At 37.4% G+C, this 21,461-nt stretch overlaps 1 protein-coding gene across 2 annotated transcripts in view; it reads left to right on the top strand.

Moving 5' to 3' along the window:
• The window catches only part of USP25 (ubiquitin specific peptidase 25), a 458,760-nt gene that overhangs the window by 132,251 nt on the left and 305,048 nt on the right, over positions 1–21,461 (top strand). For both annotated transcript variants that reach the window (XM_053706014.1, XM_053706013.1), the window contains exons 6-8: positions 15,773–15,859; positions 19,404–19,541; positions 21,297–21,373. In XM_053706014.1, coding sequence (XP_053561989.1) covers positions 15,773–15,859; positions 19,404–19,541; positions 21,297–21,373 — 302 coding nt within the window. The remainder of the gene's footprint in view (positions 1–15,772; positions 15,860–19,403; positions 19,542–21,296; positions 21,374–21,461) is intronic.

Raw genomic sequence — 21,461 nt, 5'->3', positions numbered from 1 at the left:
TTGCGTCATTTTTTTGACGTCCTTTTGCGCCAAGAATGTCGGCGTTCCGGATGTGGCGTCATTTTTGGCGCCAAAAAGCATTTAGGCGCCAAACAATGTGGGCGTATTATTTGGCGCCAAAAAATATGGGCGTCGCTTTTGTCTCCACATTATTTCAGTCTGATTTTTTCTTTGCTTCTGGTTACTAGAAGCTTGTTTATTGGCATTTTTTCCCATTCCTGAAACTGTCATTTAAGGAATTTGATAAATTTTGCTTTATATGTTGTTTTTTCTCTTACATATTGCAAGATGTCTCACGTTGCATCTGAGTCAGAAGATACTTCAGGAAAATCGCTGTCTAGTGCTGGAACTACCAAAGCTAAGTGCATCTGCTGTAAACTTTTGGTAGCTATTCCTCCGGCTGTTGTTTGTATTAATTGTCATGACAAACTTGTTAAAGCAGATAATATTTCCTTTAGTAATGTACCATTGCCTGTTGCAGTTCCCTCAACATCTAAGGTGCAGAATGTTCCTGATAACATAAGAGATTTTGTTTCTGAATCCATCAAGAAGGCTATGTCTGTTATTTCTCCAACTAGGAAACATAAAAAATCTTTTAAAACTTCTCTCTCTACAGATGAATTTTTAAATGAACATCATCATTCTGATTCTGATGACTCTTCTGGTTCAGAGGATTCTGTCTCAGAGATTGATGCTGATAAATCTTCATATTTATTTAAAATGGAATTTATTCGTTCTTTACTTAAAGAAGTACTAATTGCTTTAGAAATAGAGGATTCTGGTCCTCTTGATACTAATTCTAAACGTTTAGATAAGGTGTTTAAATCTCCTGTGGTTATTCCAGAAGTTTTTCCTGTTCCTAATGCTATTTCTGAAGTAATTTCCAGAGAATGGGATAAATTGGGTAATTCATTTACTCCTTCTAAACGTTTTAAGCAATTATATCCTGTGCCGTCTGACAGATTAGAATTTTGGGACAAAATCCCTAAAGTTGATGGGGCTATTTCTACCCTTGCTAAACGTACTACTATTCCTACGTCAGATGGTACTTCGTTTAAAGATCCTTTAGATAGGAAAATTGAATCCTGTGTTCAGGTAATCTTCTTAGACCTGCTATATCTTTGGCTGATGTTGCTGCAGCTTCAACTTTTTGGTTGGAGACTTTAGCGCAACAAGTAACAGATCATGATTCTCATAATATTATTCTTCTTCTTCAGCATGCTAATAATTTTATCTGTGATGCCATTTTTGATATTATCAGAGTTGATGTCAGGTTTATGTCTCTAGCTATTTTAGCTAGAAGAGCTTTATGGCTTAAAACTTGGAATGCTGATATGGCTTCTAAATCAACTCTACTTTCCATTTCTTTCCAGGGTAACAAATTATTTGGTTCTCAGTTGGATTCCATTATCTCAACTGTTACTGGTGGGAAAGGAACTTTTTTACCACAGGATAAAAAATCTAAGGGTAAAAACAGGGCTAATAATCGTTTTCGTTCCTTTCGTTTCAACAAAGAACAAAAGCCTGATCCTTCATCCTCAGGAGCAGTTTCAGTTTGGAAACCATCTCCAGTCTGGAATAAATCCAAGCCTTCTAGAAAGGCAAAGCCTGCTTCTAAGTCCACATGAAGGTGCGGCCCTCATTCCAGCTCAGCTGGTAGGGGGCAGGTTACGTTTTTTCAAAGAAATTTGGATCAATTCTGTTCACAATCTTTGGATTCAGAACATTGTTTCAGAAGGGTACAGAATTGGTTTCAAGATGAGACCTCCTGCAAAGAGATTTTTTCTTTCCCGTGTCCCAGTAAATCCAGTAAAAGCTCAAGCATTTCTGAATTGTGTTTCAGATCTAGAGTTGGCTGGAGTAATTATGCCAGTTCCAGTTCTGGAACAGGGGATGGGGTTTTATTCAAATTTCTTCATTGTACCAAAGAAGGAGAATTCCTTCAGACCAGTTCTGGATCTAAAAATATTGAATCGTTATGTAAGGATACCAACGTTCAAAATGGTAACTGTAAGGACTATCTTGCCTTTTGTTCAGCAAGGGCATTATATGTCCACAATAGATTTACAGGATGCTTATCTGCATATTCCGATTCATCCAGATCATTATCAGTTCCTGAGATTCTCTTTTCTGGACAATCATTACCAGTTTGTGGCTCTGCCGTTTGGCCTAGCTACAGCTCCAAGAATTTTTACAAAAGTTCTCGGTGCCCTTCTGTCTGTAATCAGAGAACAGGGTATTGTGGTATTTCCTTATTTGGACGATATCTTGGTACTTGCTCAGTCTTTACATTTAGCAGAATCTCATATGAATCGACTTGTGTTGTTTCTTCAAGATCATGGTTGGAGGATCAATTTACCAAAAAGTTCATTGATTCCTCAGACAAGGGTAACTTTTCTGGGTTTCCAGATAGATTCAGTGTCCATGACTCTGTCTTTAACAGACAAGAGACGTCTAAAATTGATTTCAGCTTGTCGAAACCTTCAGTCACAATCATTCCCTTCGGTAGCCTTATGCATGGAAATTCTAGGTCTTATGACTGATGCATCGGACGCGATCCCCTTTGCTCGTTTTCACATGCGACCTCTTCAGTTCTGTATGCTGAATCAATGGTGCAGGGATTACACAAAGATATCTCAATTAATATCTTTAAAACCGATTGTACGACACTCTCTAACGTGGTGGACAGATCACCATCGTTTAATTCAGGGGGCTTCTTTTGTGCTTCCGACCTGGACTGTAATTTCAACAGATGCAAGTCTCACAGGTTGGGGAGCTGTGTGGGGATCTCTGACGGCACAAGGAGTTTGGGAATCTCAGGAGGTGAGATTACCGATCAATATTTTGGAACTCCGTGCGATTTTCAGAGCTCTTCAGTCTTGGCCTCTTCTGAAGAGAGAATCGTTCATTTGTTTTCAGACAGACAATGTCACAACTGTGGCATACATCAATCATCAAGGAGGGACTCACAGTCCTCTGGCTATGAAAGAAGTATCTCGAATTCTGGTTTGGGCGGAATCCAGCTCCTGTCTAATCTCTGCGGTTCATATCCCAGGTATAGACAATTGGGAAGCGGATTATCTCAGTCGCCAAACGTTACATCCGGGCGAATGGTCTCTTCACCCAGAGGTATTTCTTCAGATTGTTCAAATGTGGGGACTTCCAGAAATAGATCTGATGGCCTCTCATCTAAACAAGAAACTTCCCAGATATCTGTCCAGATCCAGGGATCCTCAAGCGGAAGCAGTGGATGCATTGTCACTTCCTTGGAAGTATCATCCTGCCTATATCTTTCCGCCTCTAGTTCTTCTTCCAAGAGTAATCTCCAAGATTCTGAAGGAATGCTCGTTTGTTCTGCTGGTAGCTCCGGCATGGCCTCACAGGTTTTGGTATGCGGATCTTGTCCGGATGGCCTCTTGCCATCCGTGGACTCTTCCGCTACGACCAGACCTTCTGTCGCAAGGTCCTTTTTTCCATCAGGATCTCAAATCCTTAAATTTAAAGGTATGGAGATTGAACGCTTGATTCTTAGTCAAAGAGGTTTCTCTGACTCTGTGATTCTGTGATTAATACTATGTTACAGGCTCGTAAATCTGTATCCAGAGAGATATATTATAGAGTCTGGAAGACTTATATTTCTTGGTGTCTTTCTCATCATTTTTCTTGGCATTCTTTTAGAATTCCAAGAATTTTACAGTTTCTTGAAAGGACAAATCTCTGCTCTTTCTGTTCTTTTTCACAGAAAGATTGCTAATCTTCCTGATATTCATTGTTTTGTACAAGCTTTGGTTCGTATCAAACCTGTCATTAAGTCAATTTATCCTCCTTGGAGTTTGAATTTGGTTCCAGGGGCTCTTCAAGCTCCTCCGTTTGAACCTATGCATTCATTGGACATTAAATTACTTTCTTGGAAAGTTTTGTTCCTTTTGGCAATCTCTTCTGCCAGAAGAGTTTCTGAATTATCTGCTCTTTCTTGTGAGTCTCCTTTTCTGATTTTTCATCAGGATAAGGCAGTGTTGCGAACTTCTTTTGAATTTTTACCTAAAGTTGTGAATTCCAACAACATTAGTAGAGAAATTGTGGTTCCTTCATTATGTCCTAATCCTAAGAATTCTAAGGAGAAATCGTTACATTCTTTGGATGTTGTTAGAGCTTTGAAATATTATGTTGAAGCTTCTAAGTCTTTCCGAAAGACTTCTAGTTTATTTGTTATCTTTTCCGGTTCTAGAAAAGGCCAGAAAGCTTCTGCCATTTCTTTGGCATCTTGGTTGAAATCTTTAATTCATCTTGCCTATGTTGAGTCGGGTAAAACTCCGCCTCAAAGGATTACAGCTCATTCTACTAGGTCAGTTTCTACTTCCTGGGCGTTTAGGAATGAAGCTTCGATTGATCAGATTTGCAAAGCAGCAACTTGGTCCTCTTTGCATACTTTTACTAAATTCTACCATTTTGATGTATTTTCTTCTTCTGAAGCAGTTTTTGGTAGAAAAGTACTTCAGACAGCGGTTTCAGTTTGAATCTTCTGCTTATGTTTTTCATTAAACTTTATTTTGGGTGTGGATTATTTTCAGCAGGAATTGGCTGTCTTTATTTTATCCCTCCCTCTCTAGTGACTCTTGCGTGGAAAGATCCACATCTTGGGTAATCATTATCCCATACGTCACTAGCTCATGGACTCTTGCTAATTACATGAAAGAAAACATAATTTATGTAAGAACTTACCTGATAAATTCATTTCTTTCATATTAGCAAGAGTCCATGAGGCCCACCCTTTTTTGTGGTGGTTATGATTTTTGTATAAAGCACAATTATTCCAATTCCTTATTTTATATGCTTTCGCACTTTATCACCCCACTTCTTGGCTATTCGTTAAACTGAATTGTGGGTGTGGTGAGGGGTGTATTTATAGGCATTTTGAGGTTTGGGAAACTTTGCCCCTCCTGGTAGGAATGTATATCCCATACGTCACTAGCTCATGGACTCTTGCTAATATGAAAGAAATGAATTTATCAGGTAAGTTCTTACATAAATTATGTTTTTACGGGTTGATTTTCGGATAGCCGAATAGATGACAATAATATGCGATATCGCAGGTAATATAAAGATTTAGAAATATTGATGAATGAAAGTTGTATTTATTTGGCTTAATATGTTAAATTATTTAGAATAGACTGTTTTTGTTTACCTTCACTTTAACATGTAGTTACAATGCACTAAGACATTTTTTCTCTTTTATGCCCCTTTAATGAAATATTGTTTACATTTTGTTCTCACTGCTGGGAAATGATCTAGAATAGACGTAACAGGAAATTAAAATATAAATCAAATCTTCATTAGAATGTTTAATTATGCCTAATAATGAATGTACATTACAATATTTTTTATTTGTTTTAACCAATAATCCTATTATTTATATCTGCAAATTATGTGTTAAAAAATCTGTATCCCGCAACTTTGAAATAAAACACTGAAAATATGTTGACATAAAATGTATTACATTAAACATAATTATAAACATTTATCAAAATGAAGTTATTTTGCCATAGACAGTTTTTTTTTTATTACTGGCACATACTATGTGTGTTTATCTAATCTAATTATATATGCACTGGGTACACATCCATTCCAATACTTTTTGAATTAACTGGGTGCATTTGCAAGGGCTTGGAAAGCAGTCTTATGTCACCATTTCTAAAAAGCTGGACAGACAAAGCTCACTGCTGGGCAGATATTATTGCATCAGCAAATGCTTGTGCAGCTGCGCCTTCTGCTCTTGCACAACTAATCTCTCAAGAACAGGGCTTGTCAATCATCCGGATCAGATCTGACTGGGATGTTTTAACTCTCAGCCTTGAGAGGCCCACTCACCTGAAACAGGCCCACTCACCTGTAACACTTGGGCTATGAAGTTGCAATGAGGCCCTTAGGGTAAACTGTGTGTACATTCAGTGACACAGACAGCTATTCTCATAGCATACCGGGTGAAAACCCCTCCAGGGCTTTAACACCAATATACAAACAAAAAACAACCCAGAAACTAGCTGGCACTCACTCGCATACAAAAAGCTGCAAATTCTTAAAAATGTAAACAGAGGTTTAGTTGCAATGATTGACCAAAAGCTAAGCCCAGTTGCCTCATCATGTGGCCCCCCATTGCGTTCACCCCACTCTTCCATTCTGTTTGAAATTAACAATGCTAATTGTACCTGGCTCTAGCTAGATGTGGTCATCCACACACAACATGATGATGGTCGGCACTCTCAGACTAGACTACATGCACACCCGTTGTCTCATAATAAACCACATCTAGAGAGACCTCCCTCATGCCAGAGATTCCCAGTGGTAAAGTACCAACAATACAAAGTCTATGTAGATAAAGTAACATTAAATCACCTTTCTGTTCCTCCCTGCTTATGCCAGTTAGGAAGATATACAGTATGTGGCAAGGTTAGGCTTGTGCAACCTGCTATGTGAACTTCTATACTTGCAAAACCTTCATTTTAGTTATTTTACAGAAAAGTTTTGCTTCACATAAAGAAGCATTTTATGTTACAATCTTCAAGTGTTTGCTGTTCCTTTAATTTTGACTTTACTGTCCCTTTAAAACATTTGCGCTTTAGAAAGAACATGCTGTTTTAACAAACTTTCCAATGTACTGCTATTGTCTATTTTGCTTTTTTTCTTCTTGGTATCCTTTTAGAAGTAAATTGCAAACATTTTTTACAATTGTATGCTCTATCTGAATCATGAAATAAAATGCCCTTTTAAACTAGCTGTTTACCAGAATAAACTTTGTGTATATAATGTCTCCATTCTTTCTTGTTGGTATTAGAATTCCTTTGAAAAAAGATCTATTAGTTTCAAATATTGGTTAAAGAGACAGTAAAGTCAGAATTAAACTTTCATGATTCAGATAGAGCATGCAATGTTAAGCAACTTTCTAATTTACTCCTAATATCATTTTTTATCTGTTCTCTTGGTATCTTTAATTGAAAAAGCAAGAATGTAAGCTTAGGAGCCGGCCCATTTTTGAACCAATGCAGGGCTTATTTAAATTTTTGCCTTTAATTGGCTACATTAATGAAGTCAAAATAAAAAGAAAATGCAAAGTTTTTCATGGAACGGTTCTTGTGTAATGTCAACATTCAAAACCTTGACCATTTTGCTAAGAAAATTACCATTTTAAATGCTTTGCATTGTTTTTGTATGCTTGTTTTTTGCAGTGCAGTGATTTATTGCAGATATATACTATCCATATATAAAATACTATTATGTCCTTACACCAATAGCATGCACTTAGATGCAATTAGCTTTTAAGCCTTGTGAGAATGATGCATAGGAACTTACCTGATTCATTTTTACTATTTCCATCATTGTGTGATGTCAATCCAATCCTTATGCATATACTCTCATTTCTTTACCCTGAAGACAAATAACTTGGCTATTTCTTGTGTCTACCATCTGAAGTGTCTACATTAGCCGTCTCATATTGTATGATGTAATATTTGCAAGAACTCCTTTGTTTGTCTTTTGAAAAGGCAGTGCCCCTCTATAAATGTGTTATATAATTACTGACTTCAGGATGACTTAGAGCTTCTCTCAACCTATACGAACTCTGCACCTGAATAATATACAGGAGTATGCATTTGCAGGGCAGCAAAAACACACACCAATGTCTTGAGTTTTATGAAGAGAAAAACAGGAGTTTTGTAAAAGTTACGTATGTTCTTTTATCTTAAAATTCCTCATTTTTAATATTAAACTGATAGTCATTTCATGTCAGTGCTTCCAGCCAACATAAACCCTCAACAGGCCAGGATATAATGATATCCTTTACTGAGCTTAATGAAATAGTCTCATATTCTGTTCTGTTGGGAACCACTATGGGCTAATCTTGATGGTCACTATGTTAAGTATTCCACCCTTCACAAAAAGGTATGAGCATCTTTTTCTTTTCTTTTTTTTAAATAACCAGGAAAGCTGATTTGTAAATCAATTTATCCAACGACAGTGGAGATTTAGTGGTTTGTACATTCTTTAACCCATACAGTAATATACTTGAAACAACAAGACTATGAAGATGTCTTTCATTATTTAGGGCTAGTGGCATGACAAATGTATTTACTTCTAGTATCTTCATAATCTTAAAATAAAATTAAAAAAATCACAGGCTTAGCAGCTATCACTTTCAAATGTAGGTGTCTCCAATAAACAGAAATACTGCTGCTTAAGCAGTCAATTAGCGGTGGCGACAGATGACCTGGCTCTCCGGCTGAAAAGGAATGCTCTCACAAGACATAGAGAGGCCATTTGTGTCCATGTAAATAACTTGTAATTTTCTTTAATAACATATACTGTCAGTAGACTTGCCACACTTACAAATTATCTACGGTTGTGGAAGGGTGGGCATCCTGTGCTTAGGGTTCCTTATTTGAGACTTATTAATAATTTTGTTAAAAACAAATGTTAAACTTTTGTAAAGTACACTGTTTTTGGCATTATTGAAAACATAGTTTCTTTCATGTAATTGGCAAGAGTCCATGAGCTAGTGACATATGGGATATACAATCCTACCAGGAGGGGCAAAGTTTCCCAAACCTCAAAATGCCTATAAATACACCCCTCACCACACCCACAATTCAGTTTTACAAACTTTGCCTCCTATGGAGGTGGTGAAGTAAGTTTGTGCTAAGATTTCTACGTTGATATGCGCTTCTCAGCATTGTTGAAGCCCGATTCCCTCTACAGCGAATGTCAGAGGGACGTGAAGGGAGTATCACCTATTGAATACGATGATTTCTCTAACGGGGGTCTTTTTCATGGGTTCTCTGTTATCGGTCGTAGAGATTCATCTCCTACCTCCCTTTTCAGATTGACGATATACTCTCAATTTACCATTACCTCTACTAATAACTGTTTTAGTACTGCTTTGGCTATCTGCTATATGTGGATGGGTGTCTTTTGGTAAGTATGTTTTCATTACTTAAGACACTCTCAGCTATGGTTTGGCACTTTATGCAAATTATATAAAGTTTTAAATATATGTATTGTACTTATATTTGCCATGAGTCAGGTTCATGTATTTCCTTCTGCAGACTGTCAGTTTCATATTTGGGAATATAAACACTTTAAGAAATGTATTTCTTACCTGGGGTTTAGTCTTTTTTCAATTTGACTACTTTTTGCAATTGCGGGTGTTAGGCCCGTGGGTGCGTCAAATGTTAGACTTTATTGCGTCATTTTTGGCGCGGAAAAATATGTTTTTTGACGCAACTTCGTAATTTCCGGCGTCATACGTGACGCCGAGACCTTTCACACGGCGGCGTCATTCGTGACGCAAGTGTGTCATTTCCGGTCATTTTTGGCGCCAAAAAAGTTTACGTTACGTTGTGCGTCATACTTGGCGACAATTTTTTTTCATTATTTCAATACCCCATTGTTGTTTGCCTCCTGCTTTCTTTTCTATCAAGAGGCCTATGCTTTTGCATTTTTTCCCATTCCTGAAACTGTCATTTAAGGAAATAGATAATTTTGCTTTATATGTTGTTTTTTTCTCTTACATTGAGCAAGATGTCCCAATCTGATCCTGCCTCTGAAGTTTCTGCTGGAACATTGCTGCCTGACATCGGTTCTACCAAAGCTAAGTGCATTTGTTGTAAAATTGTAGAAATTATTCCACCGAATGTCATTTGTAATAGTTGTCATGATAAACTTTTACATGCAGATAGTGTTTCTATCAGTAATAGTACATTGCCAGTTGCAGTTCCTTCAACTTCTAATGTGCATGATACATCTGTAAATTTTAAAGAATTTGTTTCTGATTCTATTATGAAGGCTTTGTCTGCATTTCCACCTTCTAATAAACGTAAAAGGTCTTTTAAAACTTCTCATTTAGCTGATGAAATTTCAAATGACCAACATAATAATTCATCCTCTTCTGAAGAGGATCTATCTGAAACAGAAGATCCTTCCTCAGATATTGACACTGACAAATGTACTTATTTATTTAAAATAGAGTATATGCGTTCTTTATTAAAAGAAGTGTTAATTACTTTGGATATTGAGGTAACCAGTCCTATTGACGTTCAGTTTAATAAATGTTTAAATGCTGTTTTTAAACCTCCTGTGGTTTCCCCAGGTGTTTTTCCCATTCCTGAGGCTATTTCTGATATGATTTCTAGGGAATGGAATAAGCCAGGTACTTCCTTTATTCCTTCTTCAAGGTTTAAGAGATTGTATCCTTTACCAGCAAAATCTATAGAGTTTTGGGAAAAGTTCCCCAAAGTTGATGTGGCTATTTCTACTCTTGCTACACGTACCACTATTCCTATGGAAGATAGCACTTCCTTTAAGGATCCTTTAGATAGGAAGCTTGAATCTTATCTAAGGAAGGCCTATTTATATTCAGGTCATCTTCTCAGACCTGCTATTTCTTTGGGTGATGTTGTCAGCTGCCTCAACTTTCTGGTTGGAAAATTTAGCGCAACATGAATTAAATTTTGACATATCTAGCATTGTTCGCTTACTGTAACATGCTAATCATTTTATTTGTGATGCCATTTTTGATATTATCAAAATTGATGTTAGATCCATGTCTTTAGCTGTATTAGCTAGAAGAGCTTTATGGCTTAAATCTTGGAATGCTGATATGACATCTAAATCTAGATTACTATCTCTTTCTTTCCAAGGTAATAATTTATTTGGTTCTCAGTTGGATTCTATTATTTCAACTATCACTGGAGGAAAAGGAGTTTTTTTTGCCTCAGGATAAAAAACCTAAGGGTAAATCTAAGGCTTCTAACCATTTTCGTTCCTTTCGTCAGAATAAGGAGCAAAAACTCAATCCTCCTCACAAGGAATCTGCTTCCAGTTGGAAGCCTTCCTCAAATTGGAATAAATCCAAGCCATTTAGGAAACCAAAGTCTGCCCCTAAGTCCGCATGAAGGTGCGGCCCTCATTCCAGCTCAGCTGGTAGGGGGCAGATTAAGGTTTTTCAAGGATTTTTGGATACAATCTGTCCAAAATCATTGGATTCAGAGCATTGTCTCTCAAGGGTATCAAATAGGATTCAAAGTAAGACCTCCTGTGAGAAGATTTTTTCTCTCACGTATCCCTGTAAATCCAGTAAAAGCTCAGGCTTTTCTGAAGTGTGTTTCAGACCTGGAGTCTTCAGGGGTAATCATGCCAGTTCCTCCTCAGGAACAAGTTTTGGGGTTTTATTCAAACCTATTCATTGTACCAAAGAAAGAAAATTTGTTCAGACCAGTTCTGGATCTGAAAATTTTGAATCGTTATGTAAGAGTACCAACTTTCAAGATGGTGACTATAAGGACTATTCTGCCTTTTGTTCAGCAAGGACATTTTATGTCCACAATAGACTTGCAGGATGCATACCTTCATATTCCGATTCATCCAGAACACTATCAGTTTCTGAGATTCTCTTTTCTAGACAAGCATTACCAATTTGTTGCTCTTCCATTTGGCCTAGCAACAGCTCCAAGAATCTTTTCAAAGGTTCTGGGTGCCCTACTATCTGTAATCAGAGAACAGGGTATTGACTGCAGCATCGGACGCAATCCCCTTTGCTCATTTTCATATGAGACCTCTACAGCTTTGTATGCTGAATCAATGGTGCAGGGATTATACAAAGATATCACAATTAATATCCTTGAATCCCAATGTACGACACTCTCTGACATGGTGGATAGCTCACCATCGTTTGGTTCAAGGGGCTTCTTTTGTTCGCCCAATCTGGACTGTGATCACAACAGATGCGAGTCTTTCAGGTTGGGGAGCTGTTTGGGGATCTCTGACAGCACAAGGGGTTTGGAAATCTCAAGAGGCGAGATTACCAATAAATATATTAGAACTCCGTGCAATTCTCAGGGCTCTTCAGTTCTGGCCTCTGCTAAAGAGAGAACCGTTCATTTGTTTTCAGACAGACAATATCACAACTGTGGCTTATGTCAATCATCAGGGTGGGACTCACAGCCCCCAAGCTATGAAAGAAGTATCTCGGATACTTGCCTGGGCGGAATCCAGCTACTGTCTAATCTCTGCGGTGCATATCCCAGGTGTAGACAATTGGGAGGCGGATTATCTCAGCCGCCAGACTTTACATCCAGGGGAGTGGTCTCTCCATCCAGATGTGTTTTCTCAGATTGTTCAGATGTGGGGGCTTCCAGAGATAGATCTCATGGCCTCTCATCTAAACAAGAAACTTCCCAGATACCTGTCCAGGTCCAGGGATGTTCAGGCGGAAGCAGTGGATGCGCTGACACTTCCTTGGTGTTTTCAACCTGCTTACATCTTCCCGCCTCTAGTTCTCCTTCCAAGATTGATCTCCAAAATCATCATGGAACAGTCTTTTTGTGTTGCTGATGGCTCCAGCATGGCCACACAGGTTTTGGTATGCGGATCTGGTTCGGATGTCCAGTTGCCCGCCTTGGCCACTTCCGTTACGGCCGGACCTACTATCTCAAGGTCCATTTTTCCATCAGGATCTCAAATCATTAAATTTGAAGGTGTGGAAATTGAACGATTAGTTCTGAGTCATAGAGGTTTCTCTGACTCGGTGATTAATACTATGTTACAAACTCGTAAATCTGTCTCTAGGAAGATTTATTATAGAGTTTGGAAGACTTACATTTCATGGTGTTCTTCTCATAAATTCTCCTGGCATTCTTTTAGAATTCCTAGAATTTTACAGTTCTTTCAGGATGGTTTGGATAAGGGTTTGTCTGCAAGTTCCTTGAAAGGACAAATCTCTGTTCTTTCTGTTTTATTTCACAGAAAGATTGCTATACTTCCTGATATTCACTGTTTTGTGCAGGCTTTAGTTCGTATTAAGCCTGTCATTAAATCAATTTCTCCTCCTTGGAGTCTTAATTTGGTTCTGAAGGCGTTACAGGCTCCTCCATTTGAGCCTATGCATTCTTTGGACATTAAACTACTTTCTTGGAAAGTGTTGTTCCTTTTGGCTATCTCTTCTGCTAGAAGAGTTTCTGAGCTATCTGCTCTTTCTTGTGAGTCTCCTTTTCTCATTTTTCATCAGGATAAGGTTTTCAATTTTTACCTAAGGTTGTGAATTCTAACAACATTAGTAGAGAAATTGTTGTCCCTTCCTTATGTCCTAATCCTAAGAATTCTTTGGAGAGATCCTTACATTCTTTGGATGTGGTAAGAGCTTTGAAATATTATGTGGAAGCTACTAAAGATTTCAGGAAGACTTCTAGTCTATTTGTTTTATTTTCTGGTCCTAGGAAAGGCCAGAAGGCTTCTGCTAGTTCCTTGGCTTCTCGGTTGAAACTTTTGTTTCAACAAGCTTATTTAGAGTCGGGTCAGGCCCCTCCTCAGAGAATTACAGCTCATTCTACTAGATCAGTTTCCACTTCGTGGGCTTTTAAGAATGAAGCTTCAGTTGATCAGATTTGCAAAGCGGCGACTTGGTCCTCTTTGCATACATTTACTAAATTGTACCGTTTTGATGTATTTGCTTCTTCGGAAGCAGTTTTTGGTAGAAAAGTTCTTCAGGCAGCTGTTTCAGTTTGATTCTTCTGCTTTTTGATTTAAGTTTTTTTCTTTCAAAAATGAAAATAAACTTTTTTTTGGGTTGTGGATTAATTTGTTCAGCGAAATATGGCTGTTTTTATTTTTATTCCCTCCCTCTCTAGTGACTCTTGAGTGGAAGACTCCACATCTTGGGTATTGATATCCCATATGTCACTAGCTCATGGACTCTTGCCAATTACATGAAAGAAAACATAATTTATGTAAGAACTTACCTGATAAATTCATTTCTTTCATATTGGCAAGAGTCCATGAGGCCCACCCTTTTATGGTGGTTATGATTTTTTGTATAAAGCACAATTATTTCCAAATTTCCTTTGTTGATGCTTTCTACTCCTTTCTTTATCACCCCACTGCTTGGCTATTCGTTAAACTGAATTGTGGGTGTGGTGAGGGGGTGTATTTATAGGCATTTTGAGGTTTGAGAATCTTTGCCCCTCCTGGTAGGATTGTATATCCCATATGTCAGTAGCTCATGGACTCTTGCCAATATGAAAGAAATGAATTTATCAGGTAAGTTCTTATATAAATTATGTTTTTCATTTTTATTTGCTCATTGTCGAGTTTTTATTAAGGCCTAGTTGATTGGTTAAGGGGCTCTGGGGGCGGCATAGAATGAGGCATAGAGCCAATTGGCACCCTGCTAATGCACTAATATTAAAAGAAAAAGCATGGGTCTCATAAAGATCTGCTGTTCATTTGTCAAAACAATCCTAGGACAGTGTGGTTTATAAATGCACATCCAGATGGTCCTTAACCAGTTAGTTGCTACACTTAAATCAGTCTGCCCACTCTAGCCAAGTACTAAGGAAAAAAATCCAACATATTGTATTGTTCATGGTGAAAACTTTGTTGTAATGACTGGGTTTATGCTGGGGTTTCTGTGCATGTTCTGTACACACACAAGTTGAGAAACCATGACATTTGACATTCACAGCACAATCATATTTACAGTATTTTCAAAATATGTTTTTATGTAAAGGGTTTATCAGTCCAAAACTAAAATGTGCTTGAGTGCATTTCAGTTTTTTAATAGTAATTTTTGCAGTTTACTCAGGGTTTGATTTATTTATGCTTTGTGTGCCCAGTGCACCTTCATTCAACACCAAACCTGCTCAGAGAGCAGTCAACAGCTTGTATGACATACACTGAGACGTTGATAACACTATACACAAAGTTAGTTCAATCTTCCTCCCCCTGCATCATGTGACAGCCATCAGCCAATCACAAAAGGCAAATATGTATATTCTGTGAATCTTGCACATGCTCAGTAGGAGCTGATGCCTCGGAAAGTGTGAATATAAACAGATTGTGCACATTTAGATGATGGAAGTCAATTGGAAAGTTGATATAAATGTTCCTTTTAAAAAGGATCAGAAAACTAAAACTTACAAGCCATTTACTTGAAAGGGACATGAAACTTTCAAGCTTAAGATTAAGCATAAAGTTTTAATTGACTTTTCCGTTTGCTTCTGTAATCTCTACGTTTTGTGAATACATCACTAATATCAGGATGTTTAAATGTGACTGGGAAGTTTTACATGTTAAAAAAAAGAAAGAAATGTAAAAAAAAACCTTTGTTTTCTGTTAGTGTGGTGTTTGTGCAGGGTAGCAATAATACTTTATTTGTAATGCAATGATAGATTCTGCAGTGCTGTATTGAACGTACAATAAATAGAGGTGCAGTGTCATTTAGAGCTTACAGTGTTACTAATTGTTTGTTCGTGTTGTTTTCTTTTGTTTTGCTGCTATTAAAGGGACATACATGAGAACCATTTTTTTGTTAAGGATTTAGATAAAGAATACAATTTTAAAAATGTTTCCAATTTACTTCTATTATGAAATTTGTGTTGTTTTATTTGTTGAATAGATATCTAGATAGGTAGTGTGCACCTCTGGAGCACTACATGACAGGAAATGGTATGATGCCAGACAAGTGCACATTATTTAACTTACTTTGCTGTTTTTCAACAAAGGATAGCAAGCAAATTGTATAGTTGCTTAAAATTGTAATGTTCTTTCCAAATCATCAAAGAAAAATGTGAGGTTTTATGGTTAATGATAAATTCTAGAACTATTATTGCACATAATCAGCTTTTTTTTCTTTCTATGATAAATGTTATATCCAATATTCTTTTAGCCTATGCCTTGTGAGTTTTTTATACCATTTTTTTTTTACATTTTTATTTTTCTCTTTGTTTAGTCTTTATTCAATCTGTTGGAATTCCGCAGACTGGTTTTGAACTACAGCCCCCCAGCAATTGCTCAAGATGTTCCGCGAAACCAAAAGGTAACCATTTTATCATTCTGTTTTCCAAAATCTTCTATCCATTTTTTTTATGTAAAACATGCCCATACTCGTCATTCAGTTAGTCATGGTTTTCTAAATACAAACATAACATTGTGGTAGGTCAGGCACTTTTATTATATATTAATTTTTCTCTCATGCACTCAATGAATCTTTTAAGTACTGCTGTAGATGCCCTTTACCCCATAACCCAATTGGATGTACTGTATATACGTCATGTGGTACTCAATTGTTGCTCTAGTTCCATACGAAGGCAGATACCTGATCGTTAGACGGTGACACTGTGTGTGTCACTGACTGTAACGCTCATCTGCTGGTGCTGGCGGGAGGTGTGGGAGGGAAACCTGGATGTGGGTGAGCGGTCCAGCAGGGAAGAGGGAGGGAGTGGGATGGGCCCTACACGGCAGAAAATAAATAAATGGGGGGCAGAAAAAAAAAAAGGTGCGGTGGCGGCCCTAGGGTAATGATAGCCGGTGGGGGGACCACTGAGCTACAGAAAATTGAAAAAAATAAAAAAGTATTTATGGGTACTGGCAGACAGCTGCCAGTACTAAAGATGGGGACAATTAGGGGGAGGGTGGAGGGTTAGAAAGCTATTCGGAGGGATCAGGGCGGTGGGAGAGTTGAGGATGATCACTACACTGCAGAAAAAAAATATAAAAAATAATAATAATAAAAAAAAAACTAAACTGCATACTGGCAGATTTTATTTTTTATATGATCACATTTGTCAGTGAAATGGTGGCATGAAATATACCAAAATGGGCTTAGAACAATACCTAGGGTTGTCTATCTAAAACAATGTATTTAGTTTTAACAGGTAAATAAAAAAGGCTCTGTTTCTGTTTAATTGAAGTGATAGCAAAAATGCAAACAATTTTGGGCAAATTCTTTGAAGTCCTGGTAGCGAAGGGGTTAAACACCGGCGAAGGGACAAATGCCTCTACAACATATCCCCCCTCCCCTTCCTGTTTCAGTCAGTTTGGTTTCTGCCGGTTTGATGTTCTTTAGAATGCCATTTGTGCAATGCTGCTACTACTATAGTCGTGTATTATTAATGGAATGCAAACTGAGCACATCTACATACAAATTACTCTTGTCTAGTTTACTTTTATTTTAATAAAATCCTTTGTGGTAGCCCTAAAAGGAACTCTAAATCATGGTGCTATCACAGCATGTTAATAATAAAATCTGCATTAATAAAATGCTTAATTTCTCTCATGCTGAACAAATAGTCATTTTATTTTGGCCATGCTTCAGCTTTGTCATCATATGTTTCCAGCATGGCTGCATTAAACAAAAACATCTTAGCACAAAATCTTCGAGGTTTATAGGTTCACGCTAGTGGCACTCGCCAACAGAGACTGGTCCTTTAACTATGGATGGGACAGAAAATGAAGTCCTGGGTATAAGGCATGGGGTATTTAAACCTGTCCTCAGACCTCCCAAACAGGCCATATTTTCAGGATTACTTTGGGTGAGAGCAGGTTAATAACTGTCTACTAACCAACTGATTATTTCATCTGTGCTCCAGTTTGGATAACCTGAAAATCTGGCCTGTTATGCTGGCCTGAGAACAGATTTGAAAGCCTTTGGTATAAACTGACCGAAAAAACTAAACAAAAAACCTTTCCTTGTTGTGAGCTCCTCTCTGTTCTTATGTATATGCAAATTATGACTCATTCACTGGATCAGGGCTTTTTTAGTCTACGTAAAAGGAAAATGTGGTCCTGTTTCCCCAGTGTGCCTATAGTGATATGGCTGCACCTCACATGACAGTTACTATGTCTCTTGTCAGAGAGAGGGTTTGCTTGATATTTTTGGACTGGGCTTTTATTTTAGGCAGGAACAGACTGATGTACTACAGTAAGTTCCTGTCTGTGATCAGCACATTCTTAGTTTGGTGACAAGCCGTAAAACAATCTGTTGTGCTTTTGTTTGTTCCCTAGTTTAGCATTTCTGTCTTCATATGTATGATGGGCTTCTATCTTTTGTAAAGATATTTTAGTGTAAAAATTGGGCATTTAGGCTGCCCGAAGCCTAATAAAACTGTAGTTTATTGTACGTTTACAGTGTCCTCATTACACATTGCTTTAAAAATGTTTGAAGTGGCCATTCAGAGCTTTAGATTTGTGTAAAGTCCATGGCATATTGTGTTGAGACAAAGGTTTTTTGAGAACATTTAGAACAAATTACATTTCAGGCCCCATCTGAAGCATGTCCTTTTTGCCTTTCATGTTTTGACATTAACTGCAAGAAAAGGACACTGGCTCTACATAGGACTGGATACTGCTGTTAGCATTAATAAAGAATAGTGTTTTCTCTCAGGAGACACACACACATTCTCAGGTCTTTGACTGGCATAGTGTCCCTGTTCTTCAGATATAAAAGTGCAAACAGAAGCGTTTGTAATGTAATTTATCCTCTCCTGCCACGGTTTGACAAAACCCAGGAACTAGAGAGCCGCTGCTCATAACTTTATAGATAAACACTCACTGGGGAGTATTTATGCATAGGCATACAAGGCCAGTACCTAGGGTGGGAGATATTCTGCTTCAAGAACATGCACAGAGAGCAAACCGTCTACTAAAACCCTCTCATAATGGCAGGGCCAATCACTACATCATGCATTAGGCTACACTGCTTCTCATTTCATTTTCTGGTTATCATATCATTGGCAGTTAGACACAAAGCTATCTTTACCTTTTCCTGCCATTTCCTTCACTATCCCCATGCATGATGCTGTTCGTCACAGCGAGAGACTACACAAACAGATGGCAATAGAGTCAAAAGTGGCTGTTTATGTACCAGAGGGGTGGGAAATTCACTTTGAGTTTGGGACCTTGTGATGGTTAGAGAAACCTATTTGGCTATATTATGTGTTTTTTTGTTTTGAGACATAGAATTGGGATTATGAGCTTATTATATGGAGGATAGACTACTGCTTTATGGGCTCGATTTATCAAGCATTCTCCTGCACTACTACTGCTGTGCGCGGGCAGGGGGAGGCTATTTTGCCCTTGCGTGCAATGTTAAATTCCACCAGCCCATATGTATGCCCCTGTCTGCCGTAGCTAGATAAATCAAGCCCTCTATGTATGTTACTGGCTATATGAAGGTTAAATCATTTCTCTTGAGTATTGTTAGCAGAAAGGGGTTGAACCCGTTTTCTGTGTGGAGCAATGAGGAAAGGGGGTAAAACACTGTGTGTGCATTACTTGCAGAGAGAAATTAAAAACGAACTGCTTAGTTGTGGGGAATATTTGAGACACAAGATAAAATATGGGGGAAGCTGAAGGACAATCAAATAAACAGTACATTTTAGGAATATTTTTATTATATAATCAAACAGTACTACTGAAAAAAATCTTCCATTCTCTGTTGTTTTGTGTTTTTAACTTTTCAACTGTATTAGAATGTATCAGTCTGTTAAACTTAACACAGTTGTCAATTTTGTTTGCACTTTTGTCTCAGCTGTTGATATACAGTACATATTTATAACCTATTTTACTTCTTTCCAATTTAGGAACATAGAAATTTGCCTTTTATGCGAGAGTTGAGGTATCTTTTTTCGCTCTTGGTCAGTTCAAAAAGGAAATATGTTGATCCATCACGGGCTGTTGAGATACTTAAGGATGCCTTTAAATCAAATGATTCTCAGCAGGTAAACCTTTTTTATTTGATCAAATAGTGCAATTTTATCTGCCTTAAAGGGCCACTAAACCCAAAATCTTTCTTTCATGATTCAGATAGAGAATAGAAATTTAAACAACATTACAATTTACTTCTATTATTTATTTTACTTCATTTTTTAGGTATCCTTAGTTGAAGAAAAAGCAATGCACATGGTGAGCCAATCACACAAGGCTTCTATGTGCAGCAACCAATCAGCAGCTACTGAGCATATCTAGATATGCTTTTCAGCAAATAATATCAAGAGAATAAAACAAATTAGATAATATAAGTAAATTAGAAAGATGTTTAAAATTGCATTCTCTTTCTAAATCATGAAAGAAAAAATGTGGGTTTCGTGTCCCTTTAAGGAGAAAGCATGTTGCTAACATACATTTATAAATCTGGCCAATAATGATACATTTGTCAATTTTAATACTCAAAATGGTAAATGCTTCTTTAGTTAATATATCATTTATCCCTAGGTCCTCACGTGCGTTAAAGTTTCCTGCAGGATGTTACTAGACTTAGAATTTAGACAGACCCTGAGTAAAACTTAATAAATCACTGGATTGCAACAGAGTTGTAGTCAACTGGAGCTACTGCAACCTGTCCTCAGGAATGTGCAACCTTAAAGGGGCATTAAACACCAAATACATTTCATGCACCTCCCTCTAATCATGGGTGCTGCCATTTTGAAACCTAGGTGACACTGCAGGTATCTGAAGGGGAGTTGCTGCACATGTACAAACTGGTCAGCACTGGAATGTAGTAAAAGACAGATTTCAACATGGCAGCCCCATGATTGGAGGGAGTTGGGGAATAACCTCAATACTATGCTTATAAAATGTATTTAGTATTTAATGTCCTTTCTAATCTAACCAATTAAAGAAGGCTGCTTAGCCAGGATGTAGTTTCAGCCAGTTATCTTAGTGATGCACATTGATTATTGTAAGTTGGGATAACGGCTCTCAACTATTTGACAAATTAGATTTTTTTAATGTGTGTTTATTTAACCCAAGTAACTGGTTACTGTCAAAGAGTCACATACATTTGCCTAGGGTTTCACCACATCTACCAATAATCAGTCTTTGCATACTTATTGCTCTTTCAATTATTTTTGATAAGTCTGTTATTTACATGCTGCAAAGCTTTTTGTGGTGGGGTTAAAATATGGTATTTAACACTAAAAATATTAGGATATGAATTTGTTTAATATTTGGTAAGCGAAACTATTACATCTGGCATGGGCTGGTGTTTCCCCCTAGATACAAAGGGACATGAAACCCAACACTAGATAATACTCTAGCCCTGTGTCTAAGTTAGTCCTGATTGGGCATCACTAGCATTGCAGCTTCTGAGCAGGACATGACAAACTATTGGTGAGTTGTAAGACTGCTCCACTTGATTGGCTCACTGGTGTTTTCCTGCTTGGCAGCTGCAATGCTTGTGGTACACCAAAGGGACATTGCATATGTGTTTAACCCTTAACACTTTTTTTAGCGAAACTCTGTGTTTAGAAAATGACTGAATCTTAATTATATCATGTACTATATTATTATAATTAAATAAAAATGTCCCTTTTAAAGAAATTATTGAGCATTTTTGGAAATGTTAATAAATGCAGGTTATTTAAAAAAAGATTAAGGTTTATTAATTAAGTTTTCCACTACTAAATTTGAGAAGCTTTTTAGAATAATTGAAAAACAATTCTGATATATTGTCATTATTTCTTTTGTTTAAATAGCAAGATGTAAGTGAGTTCACGCACAAACTTTTGGATTGGCTAGAAGATGCTTTCCAGATAAAAGCAGAAGAGGAAAGGTGAGACTACCTAAAGTGCTATAAATATACAAGCGTAAGATAGGATTCAATTGGCCAGGCTAATGCACATTCTTTCAAGATTTATTCA

The sequence above is a fragment of the Bombina bombina genome, chromosome 3 (assembly GCF_027579735.1).
Source record: "Bombina bombina isolate aBomBom1 chromosome 3, aBomBom1.pri, whole genome shotgun sequence".
In the NCBI taxonomy this organism is placed as follows: Eukaryota; Metazoa; Chordata; class Amphibia; order Anura; family Bombinatoridae; genus Bombina; species Bombina bombina.
This window is presented reverse-complemented; position numbering and strand designations above follow the sequence as displayed.